Genomic DNA, 27,675 nt, shown 5'->3' with positions numbered 1-27,675 from the left:
CATTTCCCAGCATGCAAGGCACTCGTGGATGCAGGCACACCATTCAGTGCTGACGAGTATGTTGATGTCATTTTGAGGCTACAGGAGGAATTTGATCACAGGTTTGCTGACTTCAAGACACACACAGCCACCTTTCACATTTTTGCGGACCCCTTCTCCTTTGATGTGCAAGATGCCCCTTCTGTGCTTCAAATGGAGCTCATTGAGCTGCAGTGCAACTCTGAACTCAAAGCAAAGTTCAGGGAGGTGAGTGGAAAAGCAGACAAGCTTGGACAATTTTTGAGAGGATTGAGCCCTAGTTTCCCTCGGCTTTCCCGAATGTTCAAGCGGACCATGTGCCTTTTTGGTAGCACATACTTGTGCCAAAAGCTCTTCTCCACTTTGAACTTCAATAAGTCCAAGTACAGGTCCAGACTTACGGATGATCATCTTCAAGACATACTGAGGGTCGCAACTGCTTCCTCCCTCAGGCCAAATCTGGCTCGGCTATGCGAGAGGAAACGCTGCCAGGTCTCTAGCAGCAAGGAGTAGGCAAGAGAAGCCATGTTCAGAAGAACAGTTCATTTTCTACAGTGTTCCATTCATGTTCAGAAGAAGGTTATAGAACTGTTAATACAGACATTTCAATCTAAATACAGCAGATATAGAAGACTGAAAAAAACACACAAGTTCACTGACTAAAAATATCTTATTATTGTTTTATTTATGTATTACTGATTGATTGATTTTCTTATTAATTCTTAATTTGTTTATTTATTTTTAATATTTTGTGTTAAAAAATAAAAATAAAGAGATTTGAGAAGATTGGAATTTTTTAACCATGCCTTTCCTGTGGAAAACCTAATGCGGCCCAGCCTCACCCAGACTCTGCCTGCAGCGGCCCCCAGCTAAATTGAGTTTGAGACCCCTGTCCTACACCATAAATCAGTAAGAGAGGGTACGACCTCTCTCATGGCCCCAAGTGGTGTGTGCATGCCAGAGCACTCTGGAAGGCACACAGAGTCTTTACAGACTACTAAGGATCAAACCTCTATCATCATGCAATCGATTATACAACTCTAAGCATATATGAGTAAATATTTCTAAGCATAAATGACAATCAACAATATAAACCTTACAGCTGGTTTTAATAACAGAATTCATTTGTTTCTCAAACGAGAAAGAGCTATCGAGAAACACTCCTAAATCTTTAGTTCTTAAATTTTCCAGTGGGCCAAGGTCAACATTATCTGCTAATGCTAAATAGGCTGCCGTTATTAACTAATGCTAATTTGATGTGAATTAGCATTATGCACTAATGCTAACACTTTTTAACAATGTGAGTAGCTAATGCTAACACTATTTCCCTTAACTTTATAACATTGTGAACGGCTAATGCTAACACTCTTTTCCCTAGCATTACAACATCTGAGCTGCTAATGCTAAGTAGGCTGCCATTAGCACCTACGTCTATCCATCCATCCATCCATTCGCTTCCGCTTATCCTTTTCAGGGTCGCGGGGGGTGCTGGAGCCTATCCCAGCTGTCATAGGGCGAAAGGCGGGGTACACCCTGGACAGGTCGCCAGTCTGTCGCAGGGCTAACACACAGGGACAGACAACCATTCACACTCACATTCACTCGCACATTCACACCTAGTGGCAATTTGGATTATCCAATTAACCTATCCCCACAAGCTGCATGTCTTTGGACGGTGGGAGGAAGCCGGAGTACCCGGAGGGAACCCACGCAAACACGGGGAGAACATGCAAACTCCACACAGAAAGACCCCAGCCTGATGGTGGAATTGAACTCAGGACCTTCTTGCTGTGCGGCAACAGTGCTAACCATCGTGCCACCGTGCTGCCCACCTACGTCTAATTTAAGGCAAATACGCATTAGAACCTAATGCTCATATCGTTTTCCTTTGCTTTATAGCAATGTGAGCAGCTACTGCTAAATAGCATTAGCTAATAACAGCAGTCTAATTTAATGCAAGTTAGCATCATTTGCATTATAACGATGTGAGGAGTTAATGCTAAGTATGCTGCCATTAGTGGCTAATTCTAATTAGGGGTGAATAATTATTACAAGCTAATGCTAATATCGTTTTCTCTTCCCTTTTAACAATGTGAGCAGCTAGTGCTAGGTAGGCTGAAGCTAGCAGCTAATGCTAAAGCTAAAGATAATTTGATGTGAATTAGCATTACATGAGTGAGGAGTTAATGCTAAGTAGACTGCCATTAGCAGGTAATGCTAATTTAAGGTTAATAGGAATTGGCATCTAATGCTAATACCATATTTTCTTGCTTTAACCCTTTAAAACTGGTCAGAGTGGGCACACTCCGTTTTGCGCAACTATTTTTAAATCCCGGTAGCACTGTAATCACGTGAGCTAGCGCAATAATTTTTTTTGCATATGAAACCTGAGGAGTTGTATTTACATCTTATGCCATCAGCTTGTCCTAGGTTACAGTTTCCTTCCACATATGCTTAGGACTCATATTGCTCTGCTGGAAATAGTTTATTTTGATGCATATGCTGTTATTTTGCAAATTTGCAGTATAATATTTATTTTCGTTTTTCCTGCAGTATATAAAAATTGGTGTATTTCAAAAATAAAACTATGAAGGCACTCAAAATAAATTTCCTGAGGTGGGAAACTATTTTGTGCAACTTTTTTGTATTTACAGTTTTGAGGGATAAGCCTCTTAAATTTCTCTAACTAGAAATATATGTTAAAAAAACAAAAACGATTTTCAATTTTTTTGTAGTTTATTGCACTTTTTTGCAATTTATGTAATTACTATGCACTTAATACATACATATTATTAAAATTTAGGCTGTAATGGTTGTATTGATGTATAGCAACTTGAAATGCTCCCAAAAATGGCTCTACAGCATGTAAAAATATAATATAAGCTCTGGCGGACTTGGTTCTATGGTAGGTCTAAACGGGTTAAATCAATATCAGTAGCTAATCCGATTGTTCAGTCTGACGTCAGGTGAAGTCATTTTTATGCATTTAAGAGCTGTGTTGAATTCAACATTACAAACTGAACATTAGAACTATCCTCTTCTCCAGGATTTTCCTGATTTAACATTTCAATATGACATTTCCAGCGCTTTGTTTTCTCTGCTCACAGACAAAACAGATACACGCATGTATATACAGCCCACGTCCAGCTCTGCATGCACTCCTGCTCCATTTCTATAGAGAATAAACAACGTAACACAATCATTCTCCATTGTTTTCAACTCAACCAGCTGCATTTAATGAAGGAGTTTGAATTTACTTTACAACAGCTGCTGTTGTTTCCTGTCTGCATTCATGTTCTTAACTGTACTCCACACATTCTGAACTGGTGTACCGTAATTGTCGGGCTATAAGCCGCTACTTTTTGCACAAGCTTTGAGCCCTGCGGCTTTTAGTCAGGTGCGGCTTTTCTATGGATTGTCCATGAGCGGATTTGTTTTGTTTGTTCCGCTGTTGTACGGCACTACGTTGCCTGGCGGAAGGATCGGGGTTCAAGAGTGGTATGTTGGTCACATGTCCATCCGTCAGGCAACGTAGTGCAGTACGAGGTAGCGCGAAAAACAAACTTCAAAGTAGCGCTACCCGTTCAGCTGGAGGCCTGGATGATGAGCGGCGATAAACTTGCAAAAAGCAAGTTATGCCCAACTCCACCATTGGATTCTGACAGCGTGGAAAAGTGTGAAAACATCCACGATCACCAACAGATTTCGAAGGGCTGAATGCTGCATGATGGAGAGGAGGACACCGCCACGGCCCTTCTGAGGGTGTTCGACTCTGACACTGACAACGAGGATTTCTTTGGTTTTGTAAGTGACAACGAAAGAAAGAAGCTGAGAGTGGATGACGAAGCCACCCTGAGCCTGTTTGTTTCCGACACTGGAGAAGAGGACTTTGGTGGTTTTAGTGCGCAGGAAGATGGTGGTGAATGACTGACTTTTCTTCTTGTTAAAGCCGTGTCACTGCACCTGAGCCTAAAAGGTAGTCCGAATCAATTGTTCTGGTGTGCTGTAGGTTATTGTTATGTACTACATTTGTTACTCATTTATGAAGCACAGTACATGTTTTGTACTTGTAATTACCGCTACTTGTACATATACCTAAAAAGTTATGCAAATATGTACCCATAACTTGTTTTTCAAAATATTAATAAAAGGGGTGTGTCTCCAAACAGCCATCTCTTTCCTGACAATTCGCTTTGTGCATATTCTCTTACATATGATAAGTCAACATTGAAACACCTGCGGCTTTTAGTCAGGTGCGGCTAATGTATGTACAAAACAGGATTTTCCCCTGATTTTAGCTTGTGCGGCTAATATTCAGGTGCGCTCTGTAGTCTGGGAAATACGGTAGTTCTTCCTAAAGTACTGCAGTATTCCTGCCAGTACATCCTTTTAGTTTTCCTAACTGTTTCCTCTGATGCTCGTTGCTATTCTTTCCTCAATGCAAATTCATGCTAAGCTCCTTCATATCCATCCCTGTTTCTAAACCTGTAATAATTGCTTTAATGTGTCTTTGGCCTAATTATGAGTCTGTCCATATGTTTGTAGTTCCCCACTTGCTTTGGTTTCTTAGCTCTGATTCTCTCAAATTTATCCTTGAAATCATTTACTGGCATCTCTCCCTCTCACTCCCACTATCCCCAGAACACCAGAGTATTCATCTCCTGGTTTATCCTATGGCCTCTTTGCATTTTCTCCAATCATCCCTGTTTCTAGAGTCTCACCCCATCTGCAGGCAGTCCAAGAGAAACTGCCTCTGCCATTTTCTTCTTCTTAATCTTTGATTTTTCTCTTCACTTTCTCCATTGGGTCTTCTTAGACGCACTTTCCAGAAAGCAGCAACATTTTTTGTGCCCCATTTTTCAAATTGTGCATCTTACTTCAGCTTAATGTGTTTCCTGTTTTGTTTTTACACAGGTCATGTAAAAGAAATCCTACCAGAGACTCGACAAAGCTGAACTGAAAGACAGCACAGGCAATAAATCAGAGCAGCACAGAACTTAAGCTCATGGTCCATAGAAGCTGGGCTCTACAGGTGTACCAGGACAAGCTTAGTGTAAGTCCCTCGAAAAAGTTTCACTTGTGCTGTTTCGGTGTAAATTACTGGTTTGTTTGAACAATTTCATCAGCTGAACCATAAATACTCCAAAACAATTTCTTTGTGACTCAGTGTGATTTTTCATTTTGTAATATTAGCATGTCAAACTCTACATTCTCTACACAGATGAGAAATGAAGTGTATTTAATAATAAAAGTTATCTCTCAGAGACAAAGTTAGTGTCTCATTCAGGTCTGTATCTGAGTAGCCTCAGACACATGCAGTGCTCATATTTTCTGTTTTGTGTGTCACTCAGACCTCTTCCTGACAGGGGCAGCAATTTCATTTAAAGTCCCATTCACTGATACAGGCTGCTGGAGCTCCAACCAGGAGGGTACACACATGATCCAGGGAAAAAAATTATATATGGTCTCTTAGATAAATATTAAGAGGTCCTGTGTTTTACTAAAAAATCAAAGTAGTAAAACACAGGACCTTTGGGTTAGATATAAGGTGATTTGACAAATCATGTCTGTTGTAAATGAGTAAGCCATTTATCGACCTGACTCAGGTTTTAAATCATCATCAGAAAAGACTGAATCCTGACCTGAGAATCCCAAGTGTACACTTTGGACTCTCCACTGCAGAAAATAGAAGCTTCAGTCCTGAATCCTGCAGGTTGTTGTTACCCAGATCCAGCTCTGTCAGACGGGAGGACTGGGAGCTCAGGACTGAGGACAGAGCTTCACAGCTTCTGTCTGACAGGTTACAGCCACTCAGTCTGAAGAAAGGATGACAAGAAGACATGAAACACTTGTGTTAAAGTATATTCATGGTGCCATGAGGAGCTACTACATTTACAATATTTCAACACTGTTTCAGGACATGCTGGAATCCTTATTGCCTCATGTTACAAAAGACAAATGTGGCAGTTTAGTGTGATTTGGATGGATTCATTAAAAAAACAAAACATAAACACTGTTAATATTTTCCAAATGAAATTGATTAAATGATGTTAATTGATGAAAAAAAAAATCGATATTGCTTGATCTGACCTCAGCGTTTCCAGTTTGCAGTATTGACTCTTCATCCCAGCAGACAGAAGCTTCACTCCTGAATCCTGCAGGTTGTTGTTACCCAGGTCCAGCTCTGTCAGACGGGAGGACTGGGAGCTCAGGACTGAGGACAGAGCTTCACAGCTTCTGTCTGACAGGTTACAGCCACTCAGTCTGAAATCAAGGTGGAAGGGAGACAAGATCAACCAAACAAATCAGAGCTTTATTGCTTTTTTATTGTTTTTAAGCAGAAATCAGTGAGGTGCTGGTAGATTCTGTTCTTTTGGTTTATTACCCAACAACACACACATACACTAATATTTGTGACTTTTGTAATAGTAGCATTTACAATGCAAAGCAACAGCGATCACAGATTGAAGGGGCCTGAATAAAACTACAATGCAGTGATTTTTAAGATGACCTGTTCTTCCAATTTCCAACAACAGATTTCTCCAACCTTACAGTTAAAAATAATTCTTTATCTCATACTGAATCTTGGTGCACCTCCCCCCAGTTTATTAAAATGAAGAGGTACTGAAGTTGCTGTAAGTGATGTGTGATGCCACTGATTTCCTTTCTGATCCAATACAAAGTAAAATTCAGGCTGGTATCTGCGATACTGATGAAAAATATTCCCTCAGAATCAATACAAGACATCATAAGAAAATATGATGTTTTGTATAACATAAAAAGCCTGAATTTTAAAATATTCAGTTAATAATCAAAAACAGATGTGACTGAAAATAATAAAACTGAGAAACATTTTATGGCCATTCGATCCTTTTACAACCATTGCAAGAGCTTGGTTGGCATAGCCGGCAATACGTTGGCTAGTAATAAGTCCGGTGGGTGATGGGCTCCACCAGGGCTGCCCTTTGTCACCGATTCTGTTCATAAATTTTATGTTTAAAGGCTGTATCAAAAGTTCATTCAAGTTACAATATTGTGGTCAAAAGTTCTCCTTTTTTCTTTTATACTATACAACTACGCTGTCTCATGGTTTTAGGACATGGATCTGTCATGGAAGAAATCTATGACCACTTTTAATCAACATTTTAAAAATAAACATGATCACAGATTTACTCACAGAGCCTTGTTGGAGGCTTTGACCACTGGCAGCAGCCTCAGAAGAGCCTCCTCTGAAGCAGAGTATTTCTTCAGGTCAAACACATCCAGATCTTCTTCTGATGACAGTAAGATGAAGACCAGAGCTGACCACTGAGCAGGAGACAGTTTACCTGTGGAGAGACTTCCTGATCTCAGGGACTGTTGGATCTCCTCCACTAGAGAACGATCATCCAGTTCATTCAGACAGTGGATCAGATTGATGCTTTTCTCTGCAGACAGATTCTCACTGAGCTTCTTCTTGATGTACTGGACTGTTTCCTGATTGGTCTGTGAGCTACTTCCTGTCTGTGTCAGCAGACCTCGTAGGAGACTCTGATTGGTCTGCAGTGAAAGACCCAGGAGGAAGCGGAGGAACAAGTCCAGGTGTCCATTTGGACTCTGTAAGGCCTTGTTCACAGCACTCTGGTGGAGAGATTGAAGTTTTAGTTTGTTAAATAGTTTAGACCATGTAGAGGTTGTTTGTTGTTGTTCCAGCAGATTGAGTCCAGAGTTGATGAAGGTCAGATGGACATGAAGAGCAGCCAGAAACTCCTGAACACTCAGATGGATGAAGCAGAACACCTTGTTCTGGTACAGTCCTCTCTCCTCTTTAAAGATCTGTGTGAACACTCCTGAGTACACTGAGGCTGCTGTGATATCGATGCCACACTCTTTCAGGTCTGATTCATAGAAGATCAGGTTTCCTTTCTGCAGCTGATCAAAAGCCAGTTTTCCCAGAGACTCCATCATCTTCCTGCTCTCTGGACTCCAGTGTGGATCTGTCTCAGCTCCTCCATCATACTTGACCTTCTTCACTTTGGCCTGAACCACCAGGAAGTGGATGTACATCTCAGTCAGGGTCTTGGGCAGCTGTCCTCCCTCTCTGGTTTCCAGCACATCCTCCAGAACTGTAGCAGTGATCCAGCAGAAGACTGGGATGTGGCACATGATGTGGAGGCTTCGTGATGTCTTGATGTGGGAGATGATCCTGCTGGCCTGCTCCTCATCTCTGAATCTCTTCCTGAAGTACTCCTCCTTCTGTGGGTCAGTGAACCCTCTGACCTCTGTCACCATGCCGACACAGTTAGGAGGGATCTGATTGGCTGCTGCAGGTCGTGTGGTTATCCAGAGGCGAGCAGAGGGAAGCAGTTTCCCCCTGATGAGGTTTATCAGCAGCACATCCACTGAGGTGGACTTTCTAGGGTCAGTTAGGATTGTAGTTTTGTGGAAGTCCAGAGGAAGTCGACACTCATCCAGACCATCAAAGATGAACACAACCTGGAAGTCTTCAAAGCTGCAGATTCCTGCTTCTTTGGTTTCAGTAAAGAAGTGATGAACAAGTTCCACCAAGCTGAACTTTTTCTTCCTCAGCACATTCAGCTCTCTGAAAGTGAATGGAAATATGAACTGGATGTCCTGGTTGGCTTTGTCTTCAGCCCAGTCCAGGCTGTATTTCTGTGTTAAGACTGTTTTCCCAATGCCAGCCACTCCCTTTGTCAGCACTGTTCTGATTGGTTCATCTCTTCCAGGTGAGGCTTTAAAGATGTCTTCTTGTCTGATGGTTGTTTCTGGTCTGTCTGGTTTCCTGGATGCTGTTTCAATCTGTCTGACCTCATGTTCATCATTGACCTCTGCAGTCCCTCCCTCTGTGATGTAGAGCTCTGTGTAGATCTGATTCAGGAGGGTTGGGTTTCCTGCTTTAGCGATGCCCTCAAACACACACTGGAACTTCTTCTTCAGGGTGGATTTAAGGTTACGATGACAAACTGCAGCTTGAAGTTCTGAATGAGAAGAAAAATAAACACTCAATTCCAAAAAGAACTAATCTTTAAAACATGTTGCTCCATCTTCCATCTCTGGAAAATGTCTCATTTATCCAGCAGCTTAAATCTTTAGATAAATCCTCTTACGTCTCTGCAGACGGTCAGCCAGCTCCTCCTGCTTCATTCTCCTCAGGAAGTCCACTGTGATCTTCACAAACGCCTCTCTGCTGCTGCTCCTCTGACTCTCTAAGCATTCTGGGTAATCTGGACTCAGAACCTTCTGGATCTTCTTCAGCTCGTTCTTCACAAAAGTGATGATGTTGTCCTCCAGCAGCTGGAACAGAATATTTATGAATGAGCCAATCAGACTGAAATCATGGAGCCAAACATCAGATCCATGTTGGACACACTGACGATCCACTGGTCTACAAAGAGCAGCATGGAGATGACTGTGAACAGAACAGATGTAACAGTAGTTGTTGTACATGTACAGACCATAAATATGGAGTCCAGCTGTGTTTGATGCTGCTGGGCAGACTGACCACTGGGAACCTCTGAGCTCTGCTGGTCCACTCTGTGGAGGAACCATGAAGGATTAGATCAACACAGGATAAAGATCCAGGAGTTTCTGCTCAAATAACTTCATCTGAATCAAGTCTGTCAAGTTTTAAACTCTCAGATTGTGAACATATCAGTAATTTTCAGTCTGTTTTCATGGACGTCCTTTCAGTGGTGATGTCAGGGATGATTTTGAAGAAGCTCATCAAACTGAACCATCAGCAGATCACTGCTCCAAAACCAGAACATGATCCGAGTCTCCCTCCACCACCAGAACACCAGCTTTACTAACGTGGTAGATCAGTGTAGTACAGATCAATAACTGATGAGTCATTTGATCAAAATCACTGAGTGCTTCACGTCTGACCCTCTGATGCTTCTGTAGACATTTTGCATATTTAATGAATGTCTGACAGTTTTACATTCATTCTATGAACACAGTGGAAATGTTGTGTTATAGTCTCCATGTTGTTTCCAGCATCATAAATTCTTAAGTTCAGAAAATTAGATTCTTTCTTCACAGCTGAAAAACAACAACATTTATTCTCTATTGAAATCTGCATCGTCCACTCCAAAGGTCACAATCTGAAGGTAACATCTGGTTTTGTTCCCTGTGGTTAACTCTGAGCATCAGTATGGTGGGATTTATCCACTACATCCACACCACTGTGGTTCAGTGTTGTCCTGATGGAGTAACAGCAGCCAGTATGATCCAGGCTTTAGCTGCTGGGTCTCTGTGTGACCTCTCAGACTGTTTAACAGATCAGACACAAAGAGAATCAGAGCAGCTCTGTTCTTTAAAGACAAACATGAACCCACTCAGGTCACACTTTCCCCACAGATATGAGCATCACTGTCCTCAAACAGCAAATGACCAAGTCGAACATTTGGATCTTTTCTCTTTCATTGTTTTCTTTTTAATGAATCTTTGTAACAATCTGAGGATGTTTCAGGTCATATTTATCCAGGAAACACAAACATGTAAAGGAGTCATCACAGCTCTCTGACCTCGTTGCTCCAGGTTCACCACTGAAGAATGGAGGGTGATCTTTGGACCGGTCACTCCTCACAGACGGACAGCTGGACCCTGCAGACTGTGACCTCTGACCTCTGCAGACACAAACATGATTGAAGCAGCTGTGATCACACAGACTGCAGATAATGCAGCTGTTTCCTGTCAGTAACATCCTCTTAGATTAGAGTTCAGCTTTTTACAGGAAAACTGGACAAAACTGATTTTTGTTACAAACTCATTTTCATTTCCTCTCAGCTCACAAACACAGTCAGACAATCAACCAGAGTCAACACTGATTATAATGTCAGTGCAGAATTATTTCTGTTACTCAGTGAGTTCAGCTCTCTGACCTCGTTGCTCCAGGTTCACCACTGAAGTCTGGATTATAATCTTTGGACCGGTCACTCCTCACAGACGGACAGCTGGACCCTGCAGACTCTGCTCTGTCCTCCTCTTCCTCCATCATCGTCTTCAGTCAGTCTGAGAGGTAAACCACAAACACTCAGTGAGTTCACATTAACAGGAGGAACTGAGTTACAGTCGCTGACCTCTGACCTGTCATGTGACCATGAAACCAGGTCAATATATCTGTAGGTTCAGTCATCCAGGTCATGTGATCTAAGGAGCTTGGAGAGAAAAGAGACGTCTTTAAGTTTCTGGAAGACGTTTCATCTGAGAAGCTTCTTCAGCTCTAAAACCAAACGGTGGAGAGTCCCAGATATTTAAACCTGAGAGGGAAAGAAAGCATGTCGCTGACCCACCACTGATGTTATTTCAAGGAGGAAACTGAGAGCCTTTGCACCAGGAGCACAAACATCAGCTCCAGCAATGATCCACTGATGTGTTTTTATTCCATGTATGAATGTTGTTATTGACAGAGATGACGTTTGTGTGTCAGTGATGCAGTGACTGTTGTTGTTACCTGTACAGGCTGGTTAGACTCTATGAAACAGATCATACAGATCTCTGCATGTTAGAAGAGACTATTAAAGGTCATGAATGAGACAAAGGCAGGGAGGCGTCCTTTACAGCTAAACAGCAGAGTGAGAGAACAGCCAGCACCTCTACATTTATCACATTATACAGCACATGTATGATACTGACAGGGATGAGAAGAATTTAGTGATTCTGATCCCATCATTGATATTACTTATTGATTCTCAGTAGCTCTGCTCTGACAGTCACCACCATCACTGAGCAGCATATCAAAGACATTTGTGCACATTAACTGCATGTTGTGGCTCAAATGTTTGTGCATGTTGGAGGCATTTCCTCTTTGTTGTGATCAGTGTTGGTCATTACTCAAAACAGTCATTATTACACATATTACACAGAACACTTTGATTAAAAGTAATGGAGTACGTTACTTCATTACTCCTCATAACATTACTTTGATGTTACTGTGTGAAATGAACAAATGAGCATGTAACAACATAAAGCTGAGGTACAGCCCCACACACCAACACAGATCCTGATGAGGTCACGTGATGTTTCTCTGAGTGTTTATGAACACAAATCAAAGATGAAACAGCACAAAGACACTTCAAAGTGATTCTACTGTAGAAACATGAACAGGTAGAAACCTGCAGCCTCACTGCTCATCACTTTGTTACCTGTTCAAGTTCAGCAGCAGCAGCTCACTTTATCACGGTGCTGGTCTGGGGTCAGTGTTTACTCAGCTTTACGTCACTCTGGGTTCTTGGCTAGCTTAGCGTTAGCTTAGCGTTAGCTGAACGTTAGCTTAGTGTTAGCATGCTGTGTGCTAGCTTAGCGTCAGAGCTCTGCAGGTGTCTCGTGTGTAAATATTAATCACAGTGACAGTAAAGGAGGTAAAGGGCTGTGACGTCATCACGTACGCTGCGTCCTCTGTGGGCTCTGAGTGAACTCAAAGTACAAACTACAAGTACACAAACACGAACGTAGCTCAGAGTGGCGGACACACTCGGCCTCGTTGGTCCAGCTGTGAGTCCGTTACCGTGAACTATGGAGCGGCAGATTTGTGCTGAACTAAGCTGCACACAGCTGATGTTAGCCAGGAAACATTACACACTGACTTTAATGGAGAGACCGGAAATACAAACACACACAGTTTGTTGTGTGAAGAAATCAAACACGAGCTGAACAAACAGTAAAGTTCCTAAAGACAAACTGTTAAAGGAGGAAACAAAGCAAACTTACAGTTTCTTCACACCAACAACAAGCTCCACTCCACACCTGGACACTAAACACGGACACACAGGTGAGCTGCTTCCTGGAAGGAGGCGGGACTCCACCTGAAACTCAGCACAGGTGGGAGGGGCTCAGCTCTGTGTGTGCTGATGTGTTAACTTTAAAAATATGCCGTCTGACTGCTCAGACTGAGTCAGAGTAAAGTTCACATGCTGACGTGTGGAGACATTTAGTATTTAGTATTTAGTATTTATTTATTTATTGTCATTGTCAAGAACAATGAAATTGCGTTTGGGGCTTCCATACAACCCAAAAAAAAGAAGAAAATAATAAATACCCCTTAAAACCCAAGTGTACATATTTAACCCAGTGTGACTCCAATGCAATAAGACAATCCTTAGCAATAATGTTCGTAGAAATTCAGACAAAGACCTGAGAAACATGACAAAATACAACAATGCAACCCATTCAATATTATTGTACTGTGAGATATGATATCAGATATGATAGTTATCTATTTAAGAAAGAGGGGGGGGGGGGCAGGAGGGGGAAGAGAATAAAGATATGATGCACCAATGCAGACCAGTTCATTGCTATTAAGAAGTTGGATATGGTTATTGTCCGTGAGAGGGGGGCAGAGAGTTCAGGAGCCTCACAGCCTGTGGATACAGGCTGTTGGCCAGTCTGGATGTTCTGGCCTGTATAGACCTGTACCTTCTCCCTGAGGGCAGCAGATGGAAAAGGTGGCGCGCAGGGTGATGTTGGTCCCGCAGGATACTGTGCACCCTCCTCAGACAGCGAGTGGGGAAGATATTACTGATCTCTGGCAGACTTGTTCCAATAATTCTGCCAGCTTCTTTCACCACCCGCTGGAGTGCTTGCTGATCGGCCTTGGTGCAGCTGGGGAACCACACTAGAAATCCATACGTCAGAACGCTGCTGATGGCACAGTTGTAGAAGTTCAACATCAGAGATCTGGGAATGTGTGCACTCCGCAGTCTCCTCAGGTAGTAGAGGCGCTGTTGGGCCTTCCGTACAACTGAGGTGATATGGTTGCCCCAGGACAGGTCCTCGGTCACAGTTACCCCCAAGAATTTAAAACTGCTCACCCTCTCCACCGCCTCACTGCCAATGAAGAGAGGCAGATGGTTGTTATGGCCCCTCTTCCGGAAATCTACAATGATCTCCTTGGTCTTTTTGGTGTTTAAGACCAAGTTATTGTCGTGGCACCATGACTCTAGTTGTTGCACCTCTGTCCTATAGTTTGTCTCATCATTGTTGGATATAAGTCCGAGCACTGTAGTGTCATCTGCAAACTTAACAATGAGATTGGACGCGCAGGAGGAAATACAGTCATGGGTGAAGAGAGTGTATAGCAGAGGGCTCAGAACACACCCCTGAGGGGCACCGGTGTTGACCACAAGGGTGGAAGAGGTGTTCTTACCCACTCTGACACTCTGTCTACGGTTAGTGAGGAAGTCCACAATCCAGTTGCACAGAGAGGAGTTAAGTCCCAGTTGGTGGAGTTTGGGACGGAGTTTGTATGGCCGGATGGTATTAAAAGCCGAGCTGTAGTCTACAAAGAGGAGCCGTGCATAGGTGTTCCTGTGTTCCAAGTGCTTCAGTAATGTGTGCAGCACTGTGGCGATCGCATCCTCGGTTGACCGGTTCTCCCTGTATGCAAACTGGTGCGAGTCCAGGGATGGTGGAAAAGCAGCTCTGATGAAACCTTGTTGTAGCTGCAGGTGTGAACACACTGATCCCAGATCAGCTCTGCTGTGTTTGTAACATGAACATTTCTGCTGCAAAGCTTCAAATGTTCAGCATGTTTCTCTGTTTCCAGTCTATAGATCCAGTCACACTTTCTACCTTCACCTGCGCAGTAAAGACTGAGAGCAGAGCTGAAACCAAGCGTCCAATCAGTGAGCAGCATCAACACCTGAGCTTCATTCAGACTCTGTTATTGAAGATGTTGTTGGTACAAAGTTCATCTGCTGCTCACATGAATCCATGAAAGATTTATTTCACTGATGTTTCTTCAAAGCTCATTTCAACCTGTTGAAGTCATGAATGAAAGTGCAGACTGAGAGTGGATCACATGATGTTTGAGGTGTGTCATGTGACATGTTCAGTATTGTCACACATGTCTAGATTGTCCCTGATATCATAACTGCTCAAACACTGATGATTATATTTGAAGAATTATTCCTGATGGCAGCAAAGTTTGAATGGAGCTCTCTGTCTGTGCTGATTTGTCGCCCTCTGGAGGTCAAAGCACAAACTGCATGATGTCACTGTAACCACCACAGAGACAGGAAGTGTTTTTATGACTGAAACACTGAAATGATGCTAACGGCTGTCGTTAGGCTCACTGACAGCAGTGCTGATGTGTTCATGTCAAACACTGGCTCAGGTCAGACTCCTTCATCCTTCTCCAGCGTGAGGCCGCCCTCAGACCCACAGGAGCTCTGACCTTTGACCTCCTGACCCTAACCATTTTAGTCTTGTTGCATCTGCAAATCCATCCAAACTGTAGCCGAGCAAAAGAAGCTGGAAGTTGTTCTATGAATGATGTTGTTGAAGGAGCTTGGAAAGAAAAGCGTCTGGACTTCTTTAAGTTGCTTGAAGAGGGACATGGACGTCTTAACGCCCACTTACATCCTGGGACATTTGATCACAGGAAATCACATGATAGCGTGGGGCTAGATCTCACAATGGGTTCACCCAAAACCTTGGCTGATTGTGACCCACACCCGTTCTCACACCGTGGCTCGTGTGATTAGGTAGAGGATCAACAGGGGCTCCGTGTCCCTGAATTTAAACTGAATCTAAACACACCGTGCACAATGCCAAGTTAGATAATGGTTAAAAGAACAAGATAAGAATAAATAAAAAGATAAAATAAGGATAAGAAATAACTTAAAAAAATAAAATAAAAAGATAAATAACTGCAAATAAGTACAAATAAGTAACTGAAGACACGTGTGGTCTGCAGATGTCGATGTACATGGATGTACATGGAGTTTAATGTGCAAAATGAACTTAGTGTGCAAAGTGACCTGATGTGCAAACTGCAGTTTGAGGTCGGTCAGCTGTTCAGGAGTCTGATAGCAGTGGGGAAGATGGAGTTGTTGAGTCTGGATGTTCTACATTTCACACTTCTGAACCTTCGTCTCGAGGGCAGAGGTGTGTCTCTCCTCTGGACTCTGTGATGGTAGCTGCTCTGCAGAGAGGGCAGCGGGGTCCTGATGATCTTCTCCACAGTTGTTATCACTCTCTGCAGGCGTTTGCGGTTTGCAGTAGTGCTGCCGTACCATGCAGTGATGCAGCTGTCAGGCTGCTCTCCACAGTGCAGCTGTAGAACCTGCTGAGGATCTTGGCCAACATACCAAATTTCCTCAGCCTCCTCAGGAAATACAGCAGCTGCTGAGCCTTCTTGACCAGCTGTGTGAGTTTGAGTCCCTCACTGACTCAAACTCCTTCAGTGACACTTGCAGCCTTGCAGATTAGTTTGCTGATCCTGATGCATCTCTGGAGCTGATGCTGTCCCCCAGCAGACAACAACAACATAGATGCTCTCACTAGTCCACTTTACCCTCTAATCACATCTCTGACATCTGCAGGTTGCTCCATAGAGACTCTTGTGCAATGCCAGGTGTTTGTGTTTGTCTGTAGGTACACATTAGATATGACCATAGACGCACACACACAAGTGAACACAGCAGCACAGATGGTTTCCACCTGCTTCCCTCTTTCTTCACACAACTGTGAGGATGATGAAGAGGTTTCAGGACGAGGTGGTCAGCAAGCACAGGATAAAGCAGGGCCATGAAACTCTCTGGTGCAGCAGATGTTTAATCAGACTCAGCTTTAGGCTTCTTTTCCCACCTGGCAGCAAAGTAACAGCTTCACTAATGTGAACAGTCACAATGTTAAACGTTTCTATATCTTCATATATTTTTATCTGTTGATGCTGCAGAATAAAGTCTGTTAACAGAGTGCAGGATGTGTAGAGCAGGTCCAGCTCTCCCTTTACTGTGTCCACTTTCATCAGCCCCTGTGAAGTGACACAGAGTGCATGTGTGTCTGTCAGCTGTTGTTTGTTGTGAAGGATGGAACAAATGAACACACACTTTTAGAGAAATCTGAAAAAGCAACACGTGCTTGGGCTCCTTCTGTGCTCGTCTTCATTAATGCTGATCTTTCTTTCCTGTTTGTTCTTTGGCACAAGCTTCAGTCTTTTCTCCCAGGGCTCCTTCACACTTAGAAACACACCTACATTCATTTATACACAAACATCATGAAACAAAGGCTTTGTAAAAGAGGACACGAGATCCTCTCTGAACAGCACATTCATATCAAACACAGGACTGAACAGGATATACTGAGTCTGTGCTGTTTTCATTGTTACTTGCTGAGTATTTTTCCAGTGTTTGAAATGTGACTCAAGTCTGATTCTTCTACTGTGTGTGAACTCTAAGCAGCTGCATTAAACAGCTGCTTTTCAAACCAGGCTCAATCCTATGACTCTGTGAATGTAAACTTTTGTCACCTGCATGAATAACAATCCTTGATCTAGTCAGGACTGCAGTGCTCCTGTGATCCCAGCTTATAGATGGAGGCTAGCATGAGAGGCTCAGCAGCTAAAGCAGCACACCTGGGTCTCCCAGCCTATTAAAAGCAGCCCTTTGCTTCACCTGCTTCACTAAACATTATTATTATTATTTAAGCAGAGTGGTGTGATTGATGTAGGCATTGCTGTGTGACAGGAGGACTTTTCTTGAAACAGCTCGTGTGACGTGAGCTGACGTAAAAACAGTGATGTTAGCTTGATTCTCTTGGCTAAAACTATTTTAAAAAGAGGGTCAATCATGCAAATCTGCCAATAGAAGCCAAAGTTACAGCCCCTCAGAGTTTAAAGAGAAAAGGCCCGTTTCCAACACTCGGTTGTGCAAAGGGAAACAGGCCCACAGTGCCTGAGTGTGTGGGTAATTCTTCAAATAATATTCAAAAGCAAACATTTTTAAGCATGTAAATAAAATTCAATCATTTCTGCTCTTCAATACCTAAGAAATGAAAACTGGCAGATGGTCCCAAAATGTGAAACGCCTGGCTATCTGTGCATTTAGTGCTGCAAGTTTTCACTGTTTACCTTCAGAAGCATAAATCTCTGCACAGATAATGTTCATATGTGGATTCCTGGTTTTCTGCAGTTAATTGTGACCCAAAGCGTATTTTTAAAGTGGTTCCAGGCAATAAAGTCTAAAAATAAATACATCTACTTCCTTTTTCTGTGTTCCAGCCTCAGTGACTCTGACACAGTGCTGTAATATTTACACCTCTGATGAAAACAGAGTTTGTAAGTTGCAGAGAAATACTCGACTCATTTTGGGCATTTACGAGCAGGAACCTCAGAAAGCCCCTCGCTGCTTCACTGGTTAAGAAGCAAAGCAAACATTAGTTCACAGTGATGTTAATTAAGGCCCAAAGTTTATGAACGAACGTCAGCACTTCACTAATGAATGTAATGCTGATTCATGTGCTTGTTTTGTAATGTGCATGTTGTGCGTTGCTATTTCCCATATTCTTTGGCACTGATAGATGAAGAGTCTCAGGCAGGACCGAGGCTGCCAGCTGCTGACAGTGAGCAGGGAGAGAGCAGCAGAAGCTGGGCAAGAGCAGGGCACCTTCAGCCCCCTTCATCAGTCAGAAATCATTTGGGTGTCTGTGTGAAATGTCTGATTTTTAAAATCTTTTTGTAGACATATTTATTAAATGTTTAACAATTATATAGAAGAAAGACAATGTAAAGAACAAAACATGACAAAACCAAAATGAGTTGAAGTTATGAACTGTTTCTGAGAGACAAATAACACCAGGATCCTTTTTGTGTAGCTGACAGCTGGTAACTGTGCAGGGGCGGGTCTAGCAAAGTGTTGCCAGGGGGGCAGGTAGGGCATTAACAGGGAGAGGGGGGCACAAAGAAATACTTTTCTTTCTTATTCTCATTTAAAATGCTTTTAATAAATAATTATCTGAATCTTACAACAAACGTTTTCATCTGATGTAAAATGTATAGAAATCCATTATTGTACATAGTCATTTTTTAGGGTCCCATCATAATTTCTTCAGAAGTAAGTACTGCATATGATGCCAGTGTTTCCCACATTTTCTAGATTCTGCACCAGTACTGTGTGTAAAATGCATCAAAAAGTCCGTTTGATTCTTTCTCAGCTGTCTTTCTGTCTCCTTTCACTTTTTAAAGGTTGCCATGTTAGAAAACATATTTTGCCCTGCCGTGCTGTTTATTGATGTGGCAAATGAAAGGTTTATGAAAACATATCTAAATCTGTCATCAGTAATCAGCAATGATCATGTCTCACCTCTAGTCTCTGTCTTAATGTCAGGTTTCCACCGTGTGTTGTAGATGTTCAGGAGGTTAACTCGACCAACAGTCTACTTCCTGTTTAGAATACCAGGACAGGGAGGATGGTGCAGGTTTAAGTTTATTAGACTGATGCATGTATACCAACAAGACAGCGTCCATCACTGTGACAACAGCGTTTGTTTTCATTCAAAGGCTTCATGGTTTTTCCTTTAATACCTGGGGGGCCGGTCTCCAGTCAAAATGCCCGGGACCATTTTTTGTCCCAGTCCAGCCCTGGTGTCAGATCTGCATGCAGTGTCAATGAGACGATCAACAACAGATCAGACAAAACACTCAGGCGGACACTCCTCTGTAGAAGGAAACATGGAAAGTGTGAGGTAATCAGTGCACAACATCACTTTGTATTTCAGGCTGTTTTTATATAGAACTTCAGCACCAATGTAAAAGTTCTGGTTTGAGGAAGATGAAGAACATTTTCAGGAAGGATGCCGTCTGCAAGCAGAGCTGCTTGAACCTCAGCGCTGAGGTCCAGACTACTTCCTGTGAAGCCACGTGATGTAAATCTGCTGCTGTAACTTCACAGTTTACTGAAGCTAAATGCAACGTTACCATATAATCTGTTTTCAACAAAGGTTTCACTCCGTCCGGTGTTGATGGAATGATTCAGGCCGTACTCGTCAGGCTTCCCGTCGACCACACGCATTTCAGTCACAAACCCCGTGACTGACAACAAGGGAAACAGCAGAAGAAAAGATGTGAAAAATACTGGATGATGATGATGGAGGATTAACCGCGGTGGCTAAACTGTTTCCTGTCTTTGTGGGCGTACTCACAGGGAAGTTTCCAGGCACGTCAGTCTTGGTGGCTAAAGTCTCCATTTTCCAACATGTATCGCTACAGGTGCAAAGACACAACATTAATCATCAGTGTAAATATTTTAATGCTGTCCAAACGGTGTTTGCTTTGTCTGTCCTCTCGCACTCACAGAGGAAACGAGGACGCCACCTTCAACCCATCTTCAGTTGGCTCAACCATGGCCGGACTTCCTGTTGGCTTTGTGACAGCAAACCACTTGAAATGAGAGCAAACTGCAGTCAAGCACCACTTACAGCAACCTGTGGACACGCAAATGGAAAGCACTGAGAATCATACAGAAGCATAAGAGCTGTTTATTGTAACACGTGTGTGTGTGTGTGTGTGTGTGTGTGTGTGTGTGTGTGTGTGTGTGTGTGTGTGTGCACATTAATAACACACTGATGTATGTTAGTTTGATTTATGCTATATCTGAGAAAACAATTGCAGAATTTTACATCAAAGTTTCCAAAGCTGATGTTTTGTTGTTCACTCTGTTTTATATTCATATAGTTTGTTGTTTTTAAATCAGTGGACAAAATAAATATTATCACACAAAATCCAGGGTGAAACATAACCAAATAACCTAAATGGTGAAGTCATTATAGAAGTACATGTTGCAAAGGTCAGCCTCCTGTATAGACTGCTAAACTGTCTGGGGGGGCCCTGCCTGTCCTCGTTGGATAAGCTCCACCCCTTTTCCATAAGACGGAGACATTTGTATGAAAATAGATGGGCAGTAAAATAAAAAATAAAAAATATTATGGATGACTCTGTAAATCAAAGTCGGCCTGAGGCAGAAGCAGAAACCATGAGGAGCACAGCACCACTCCCAGAAGGGCACGAAGTGAAGCCATAGCTGCTGAAGAGTGAAGACGTGATGATGGAGGAGATCACAGATGAAGATCTGCTGCCTGCTGACTCTTTATATAGAAGAGTGAGACTATCTCCCCACCAGCAGCTGCACTTATACAAACCCCAGGTGCTGGGATGGCTTTGAACATGTGACATTTTCTGCAAACACATGGACAGTTTCATAAGCACAAAGATTATTCCTGCAGCGGCAGAATCGTATCCACTGTGTGAGAGGTGAACGTCAGACAGTTCTTAGAAAATGTAGTTTCTCTTTAAGCTTTTAACGTCTCTTTTACCCCCATTTGTCTAAAACTACTTGACAGCCCTTCATGTCAGAGGTTTATTACCTGTGCAGGATGGAGCACATGGTCTCAGTCAGGCTGGACACGATCACTCCTACAGGAAGTAAATGTGATTTTATTTCACCTGTGAAATGATGAAAAACAGCAGAATAGCTCACGCTAACAAACGGGTGTTGAAATGTTTCATTTTCTGCTGTTTCACAGGTCAAAAAGGGCGTCGAAGCAAACTGAAGCTGAGCTGCTGCTGCTGTTGTAGTGCAGCATCTGCTGTGTGCTTCATCAGAGAACCTTCTGTACACAGCAGACAGAGGCTGCTGCCACTGAAGTCCATCTGCTAGAGAGCTTTAAACACTGGTTATTGAAGTGGCTTTGATGATACTGATACACAGTCTTTGCTGCTGTCACAGGACAGGGATCCACCAGGGAGTAGTTGTCAGGATAAAGAGCCTTCGCTTCTCTAAATATAAACTGGATACTTGTAGGAAACTTTGGGAAGCAGCATTTTTCCTCATATCGTCTAAACTGAAGTTAGCTCAGGTGCTTCTTCCATACTTGCTCTGCAGAAAGCCAAAGAGTTTGGAGCTCTGCAAACATTTGCAGCACAGCTGGATGTTTGTAACTTTGGTCACCTCTGTATCATCCCTCAGATTCTTTCTGCACAGCTTTGAAACCACGACAGCACGAGTGATGCTGAGGAGACGTCCAGTTTAAACAGACCTTTATTCCTGGAACACAAACACATGAAGTGATGCTGCTAAAGAAGAACATTTAATCGCACTAATGAATCAAGCATCTGTTTGTCTGTCAGTCTGTCAACAGTTCCTCTGATCGACTTCAGACTTGGTGGGTATTTTGTTTTTGCAGCGGTCAAAGTCGATCAGCGTGTTGCTTTGTCTGCTGTAAATCTGCCTGTACAAAGGGAAACATGCATGTTTTAGATGCAAACTCACAACATGGCTGCATTTTTGTGATTATGTGTATTTTATATTGATTTATTCTATTATGTTTTGTATATGAATCTTTACAAGTGTGTCGATACAAAGGCTTGATTAAAACAAAGGTCTCAGCTGTGCTGTTAGGGATGCTCTCATATTTGTTTCAAATGTAATAAATCAAAGGATTTCAGGCTTTTCATCCTTTTTATTTGTTTGGTTCTAACAGCAGCTGGATAAAAACATGCAGGTGATGAATATAATTGTGTGATATTATGAGCATTGTGAATAAAGAAAGAGCAGAGATAGTAAAAAGGAAACAGGTGATGGACGTGAGATTTTCAGAACAAAAGCTCCTCAGTGAGACGATCACCTGGACACAAGGTCAGGCAGCTGGGACTCATCTAGAGAGCAAAATGGAAAAGTGATCTGTGCAGAACATCACTGTTGATTGCAGTTATTTACATCAGACTTCTTCTCTGAGATAAGAGCACCGTTTCTGGGAAAGATGACAGTATTTCCAGGCTGGATGCTGTTTGCAGGGAGAACTGAATGAAAGTCTCCTGCACCTCAGCGCTGAGGTCCACACCTGTGAACACAGATGAGGTCAATCTGCTGCAGCACGTAGAGCTTTACTGATCAGCAGGTTCAAAGGATTCAGCAGAGCGTAGAGTCAGAGCTAAATGCCACATCACCATAGAGTTTGTTAACAACAGCTTTCTTTGCCCTTTGTCTCGATGGACTGAATCAGGGATACTCGTCATACTTCACCTCAACCACGTCACTGAGAGACCCCAGCCTGACACAGCAGCAGAGATGATGAAAGCAGAAACAGCAAACAGATGCTTCAGTTGTGTTTCTCTGTGTGTGTGCGCTCACGCCCACTTGTGTGTGTGAACTTTCCACGTACCTCAGCTTGTTTCTCCAACATGAGCCATCAGGGCTGAAAAACATCACTAACACATGAATTCTTTCTCTTTTTGTTATCACCTGTGATCATGTGTCTCATGTTTCTGTCATTCACCAGTTCTTGTAGAGTTACGTGTAACTAGACTTCTGTGGGACGTAAATGATTGTTTTGTATGCAGATCTGTACAAAGGATGGAAACACTTGATTACAAAGGAGATCTCAGCTGTGTTGTTGTGGATGGACTTCAACGTATTTGTTAAAAAAGAGAATAAAGCAAAGTGTTTTAGCTGTTTGGGAGTTTTTGTTTGATTCCATTCAGTTTTATTTCTATGGAGTCAAATAATAAGAAAGGCTCTAGAACAGCCCTGAGTTTGTCCAGGTGACACTCCTCTGAAGAACAAAGACAAAGAGGAAGAAGGGGACTCGTTTTCAAGTCTTGTTTCTTTCAAAATAAAAGCTGAAATGTTTTGGAAGCATGATAATATTTCAGCCAGGATGCCGTCTCCAAGGAGACCTGCACCTCAGCGCTGAGCTCCACATCACGCCCTGTGAAAGCACAGATATAAATCTGCTGCAGTGAGAAGAACTTTACCCAACACAAGTGTAGAAGTAGACATTTGACTTTACCTACAACCTGTTAACAACAAAGCTTTCATTGCCTCTGCTGTTGATGTCATGTAGGACTAATCATACTTCACATCAGCCATGCACACGTCAGAGGATCTCCAGGCTTTCAGTAATAAAGCCAAGCAGATGATGTGAACATAGCAATAGTAAAACATGCATCATAATCAGCTGTATGTGTCGACTATGTGGCACCTCAGTCTTGTTGGCATGAAGAAAAGTTGTGTAACATGTAGCATAAGGGCTGCAAAGACATCATGTAGACAGCAGTCGTCTGTTAGTCGTAACGTATCTCCTGTTAAAGAGTTAAATGTGCGTTCTCCATCTCTGTCCTCTCACAGCTCGCCGTACACCAACTCCAGCTGTGGTAACCATGGCTGTGCCCATCAACACGCTGAAGCTGAGACGCCACCCGTCACTATGGCGACTCCAATAGGGTTACCTGTCAGCTGTGGACGCATGAAAGGAAAACAGCAGAAACACAGACATGTTTACTGGAACATTTCCTATTGACAGCTTTATGGAAAAGTGGGTTTAAACACTTTTCTATGTTTTATTTTGTTTATTTATGGATTTATTGTGAAAGGAATTTCAAAGTTTTAATTTGACCTTTCCCCTGTTTTTCATACAGACTGGAGACGAATGGATGGTGCTTTCTTTGTTTGTCTAAAGATAATGAATAAAACTCTACACACATCTTAAACCACCCTCCTTTCTATATATTTTGTTATATAAATGGAAAGTATATAAGACACAAACTGAGCTTATATGATACTAAGGACCCTGGAGGTCAGTCCACCTTTATAATTCAGCACAGCCTGGAGTCTTGGTCTTTTCTTGGATGTTGGTTCCCTTTGTTTCCATCCTCTGTTAAGATGTTTCAGTAATGTTGAGGTCTGGGGAGGCCAATCCATGGCTGACGTCCTGTGATGCTGCATTAGCAGTTTGTTCATAGTGAAAAATGAAGCCACTGCCAATCAGACATTTGCACAGTGGATCAACTTCTGATGGTACTGTCCTGAATTCCACACCTATAATATGTTTGCATGTACTGATGAATATGTGCAGCTGATTTTCAGTCCAGTTCCTGTGTGACAGACGCCAGTCTTTCTGCCTGTGTCCTTCCTTAACAATAGAGCCATCCTTCCACTGAGACTGTTTCTGATGAGGCTTCACTGAGCAGTAGATGGATCCCTCAGCTCATCTAATCGTCCTATTTCTAACACATGACTGTCAGAAACTGTTAATCTGCTGCAGCTCTTTAACTCCTCCACTTCTTTTTTGTAATCTCTTAGTTTCCTCATCTTTTAAGGTGGCACTGCACACCAGATCCAAAGTCAACATGCTGTTATATGATGGAGTTGAACCTGTAATGGAGTTTGATTTAAACCAATCAGCAATTAAGTGAATGATGATGAGCAAAGATGGTGGAGGTGGTGGATGAAGACCCGGACAGCTGTGGTTGGCTCCTCGTATAGAGCAGAGTGAGGTTGTGTTTGCACATTATTATAAAACCATGTTCACCATATATTTTAGCTGCAGACAATAACATGATTTCTTTGCTGTGGTGATTTTATTCCACTTTGGTAAAATGGGAAACCATCATTTCTTGCTGTAATTCACACATTATTCCAAGAGCCTCAACACGAGCCTTGTAGTCCGACCATATATAGACAAATCAATAGTTGTGTTTGTAACAGCTCACGAACATGAATCGTTCCACATTACTTTAAAATCATTGTAAACTAAACTGGAATAAATGAGTGTTTATATATAGTTTTGTCTCAGCTGTTCATACACAGTGTTTCAGTTCTTATCAGAGTCCCACCGTCTCACTGTGGTGAACCTTTAGCTCTGTTGTAAGCGTGTTGTTAGACCAGGTTTCCCTCATTTAAAAATAATCTCTCATTAGAAATGGACATGATGTCTAAGACATAGAAATGCTTATTATGGGTTCACTTGATGTCACTGAAAAGATGCACATGGGTAACGTGCAGGCCGTCCAGCTCCGAGGTTTATCTCCTCACCTCGAGTCTGCGACACTCTCTCCGTGTCCTCTCAGATAAGGGCGCGCACATTTCTGCACCATCTTCTAAATTACAAAGAGCGACTCACAAAACAGAAGCTCACAAAACACTCATCACAAACCAAAAATGGCTCCACTGAGCGTCAAACTGTCACCAGAATTACTGATAATCTAAAGACTCACAGAACTCATTTTGTCTCATTGTGTCTTAGTTTGAGACATAAGTGCATGATCATAATACTGTGTAGTTAGATGAGACAGAGCTGATGCTTGCTCTTAATCATCCTCTTCATGTTTCCCGAGCCTCAGCAGTGGAAGCTACCATGGATAGAAAGACTATGACTCATCTTAAATCTCAAATCTTTGTCTCCAAAGAGCTGCTGATGTGTCCGATATGATCCACAAGCTTAAACTAGGATTATAAGTGTGTGCAGTGATGTGTGTGAAACCTCTGAGGACTCACACGTGTGTGCTTCAGCCCACACACACATATGAAGCACTGCGACCTCACACAGAAGTGTTTTACACATCCAGCCTGAATCCTGATCATTTCTACAGTTTATTAAGTTCAGCTTCACCTGAACATCAGTGATGAAGCTGCTCTGACTCCATCACAGCTCACAGCTGTTGGAATGAGTCAAACAATGAAGAAGGTTCAGAAACAGCTGATGATTTTACAGAAACATGATGCAAACATGAAAATGGACACATGATTTTTTATTAACAGACACCGTTTATGTTTCACTGTGCATGACGTCATCAACACTGACACCAGGGGGCGCTCATCAGCAGCCTGAGGAACTGTGATAAGGGAGGGAGACGCAGTGTTGTGTGTACTGCAGTCGGACAGAAGGAAAAACTTCCTCCTGAAAACATTTTCATCCTTCCCAAAAGTGTTTGAGTCAAATGTTACAAATATATAAATACAATAAAACACAGGGTCTTACATAAAATTAGTGATGCAGTTGTGCACTGAGCACCTTTCCAATGTTCCTTCCTCAGATGAGTCCAGCTGCTGAACACATTAACATCTGTATGTAAATGTAGCCGAGAACCAACCTGAGCACTGCTGGGAAAATACAAAGGCAACCATCAAAGTGCTGTATTATCTTATTTATTCTGAATGTTGACTTAGATCCACACCACGATTTATGAAACTATAGAACTAAAATAACAACAATCGTCTGCTTCTTTAAAATTTCTTTCATTACATCAAACCAGTGAAAACTGAAAAAAACAAAGAGCTGTTAGCATGTTCAGACCAACTTTGAGACAGAGACTGTAAAGTTCTGCACTTTAAATCCTGCCTGTGTTCCTGCAAATGATTCACACTGAAAGTATCTTAGTTTAGTATTGAGTGAGCCACAAAGCAGCCTGATAGCTTTAAAACAGTAAAAGTAAATGAAATTGACAGTTTCAGTGTAGCTGGATCTATTATTGGGGGGTCATGGCCCCCGTAACCCCGCCTGGTCCTGAGGTCAAATCCACCATCTTTGTTTCAGAGCTTCATGTTCTCCCGTGTTTGTGTGCGTCCTCTCCGGTACTCCGGCTTCCTCCCACAGTCCAAACACATGCAGTTAGTGGGGTCAGGTTAGCTGTGAGTGGTTGTGTCTCTGTGTTATTCCACCTTAATCAATGACTTCCTGTTAGCATGAAGTGCTTCTGTAGGACTGATGTCATTTTCATGGTTGGATCATTTAAATGAAGCTGGACTCAGATGCAGTAAATAAGCTGATTGATCATTAATGAATAAAGCTGGTCAAACACATCACGTGGACACATGTGATTGTGTGTTGTAGTATTGATCCCAATGCTGGTATCAGTCCTGGATCAATAACACTGGATGGATGCGTTCAGCATGGAGCCCTGAGCTGTGTTACAGACAAACATGGAAACTGACAGGTCTGTGTCATTCACAGTCTGTAACACTTCTAAACAACAGAGGCTGACCCAAGTGCCTCAGAGCCAGGCACGCTCACATCACAGCTCTCTAAATAAGCCAGTTTCAAAATAAGAGCTGAAAGCTGTGTTTGCTTGTGTTAGCTTATTATTGTGGAGACTAACAT

The 27,675-nt window shown here is 42.4% G+C and overlaps 2 protein-coding genes and 2 long non-coding RNA genes across 4 annotated transcripts in view; 1 reads left to right on the top strand and 3 right to left on the bottom strand.

The window, feature by feature from the left end:
- The window catches only part of LOC309705014 (protein NLRC3-like), a 17,966-nt gene extending 5,147 nt beyond the window's left edge, over positions 1 to 12,819 (bottom strand). The window contains exons 1-8 of the mRNA XM_082530608.1: positions 12,730 to 12,819; positions 10,902 to 11,031; positions 10,545 to 10,646; positions 9,474 to 9,552; positions 9,126 to 9,312; positions 7,196 to 8,996; positions 6,109 to 6,282; positions 5,661 to 5,834 (exon numbers count right to left, since the gene is read on the bottom strand). Of these exons, the coding sequence (XP_082386734.1) occupies positions 5,661 to 5,834; positions 6,109 to 6,282; positions 7,196 to 8,996; positions 9,126 to 9,312; positions 9,474 to 9,552; positions 10,545 to 10,646; positions 10,902 to 11,017 (2,633 nt within the window). The 5' untranslated portion in view covers positions 11,018 to 11,031; positions 12,730 to 12,819. The remainder of the gene's footprint in view (positions 1 to 5,660; positions 5,835 to 6,108; positions 6,283 to 7,195; positions 8,997 to 9,125; positions 9,313 to 9,473; positions 9,553 to 10,544; positions 10,647 to 10,901; positions 11,032 to 12,729) is intronic.
- LOC309704942 (protein NLRC3-like) overlaps positions 1 to 27,675 on the bottom strand; it is a 101,332-nt gene that overhangs the window by 45,107 nt on the left and 28,550 nt on the right. The window lies entirely within an intron of this gene.
- Positions 19,521 to 20,250, bottom strand: LOC309705050. Its single transcript, XR_014276459.1, has 3 exons — positions 20,094 to 20,250; positions 19,942 to 20,002; positions 19,521 to 19,831 (listed from the first exon to the last, which is right to left on the bottom strand). It is a non-coding gene; the product is annotated as an uncharacterized lncRNA (long non-coding RNA).
- Positions 21,774 to 24,278, top strand: LOC309705037. The gene is made up of 3 exons (XR_014276447.1): positions 21,774 to 21,960; positions 23,925 to 24,111; positions 24,215 to 24,278. It is a non-coding gene; the product is annotated as an uncharacterized lncRNA (long non-coding RNA).

This window comes from Aulonocara stuartgranti (assembly GCF_965226115.1).
Source record: "Aulonocara stuartgranti genome assembly, chromosome: 4".
NCBI classification, from domain to species: domain Eukaryota; kingdom Metazoa; phylum Chordata; class Actinopteri; order Cichliformes; family Cichlidae; genus Aulonocara; species Aulonocara stuartgranti.
Note: the sequence above shows the minus strand (reverse complement) of the source record. Positions and strands in the feature narration are given on the sequence as shown.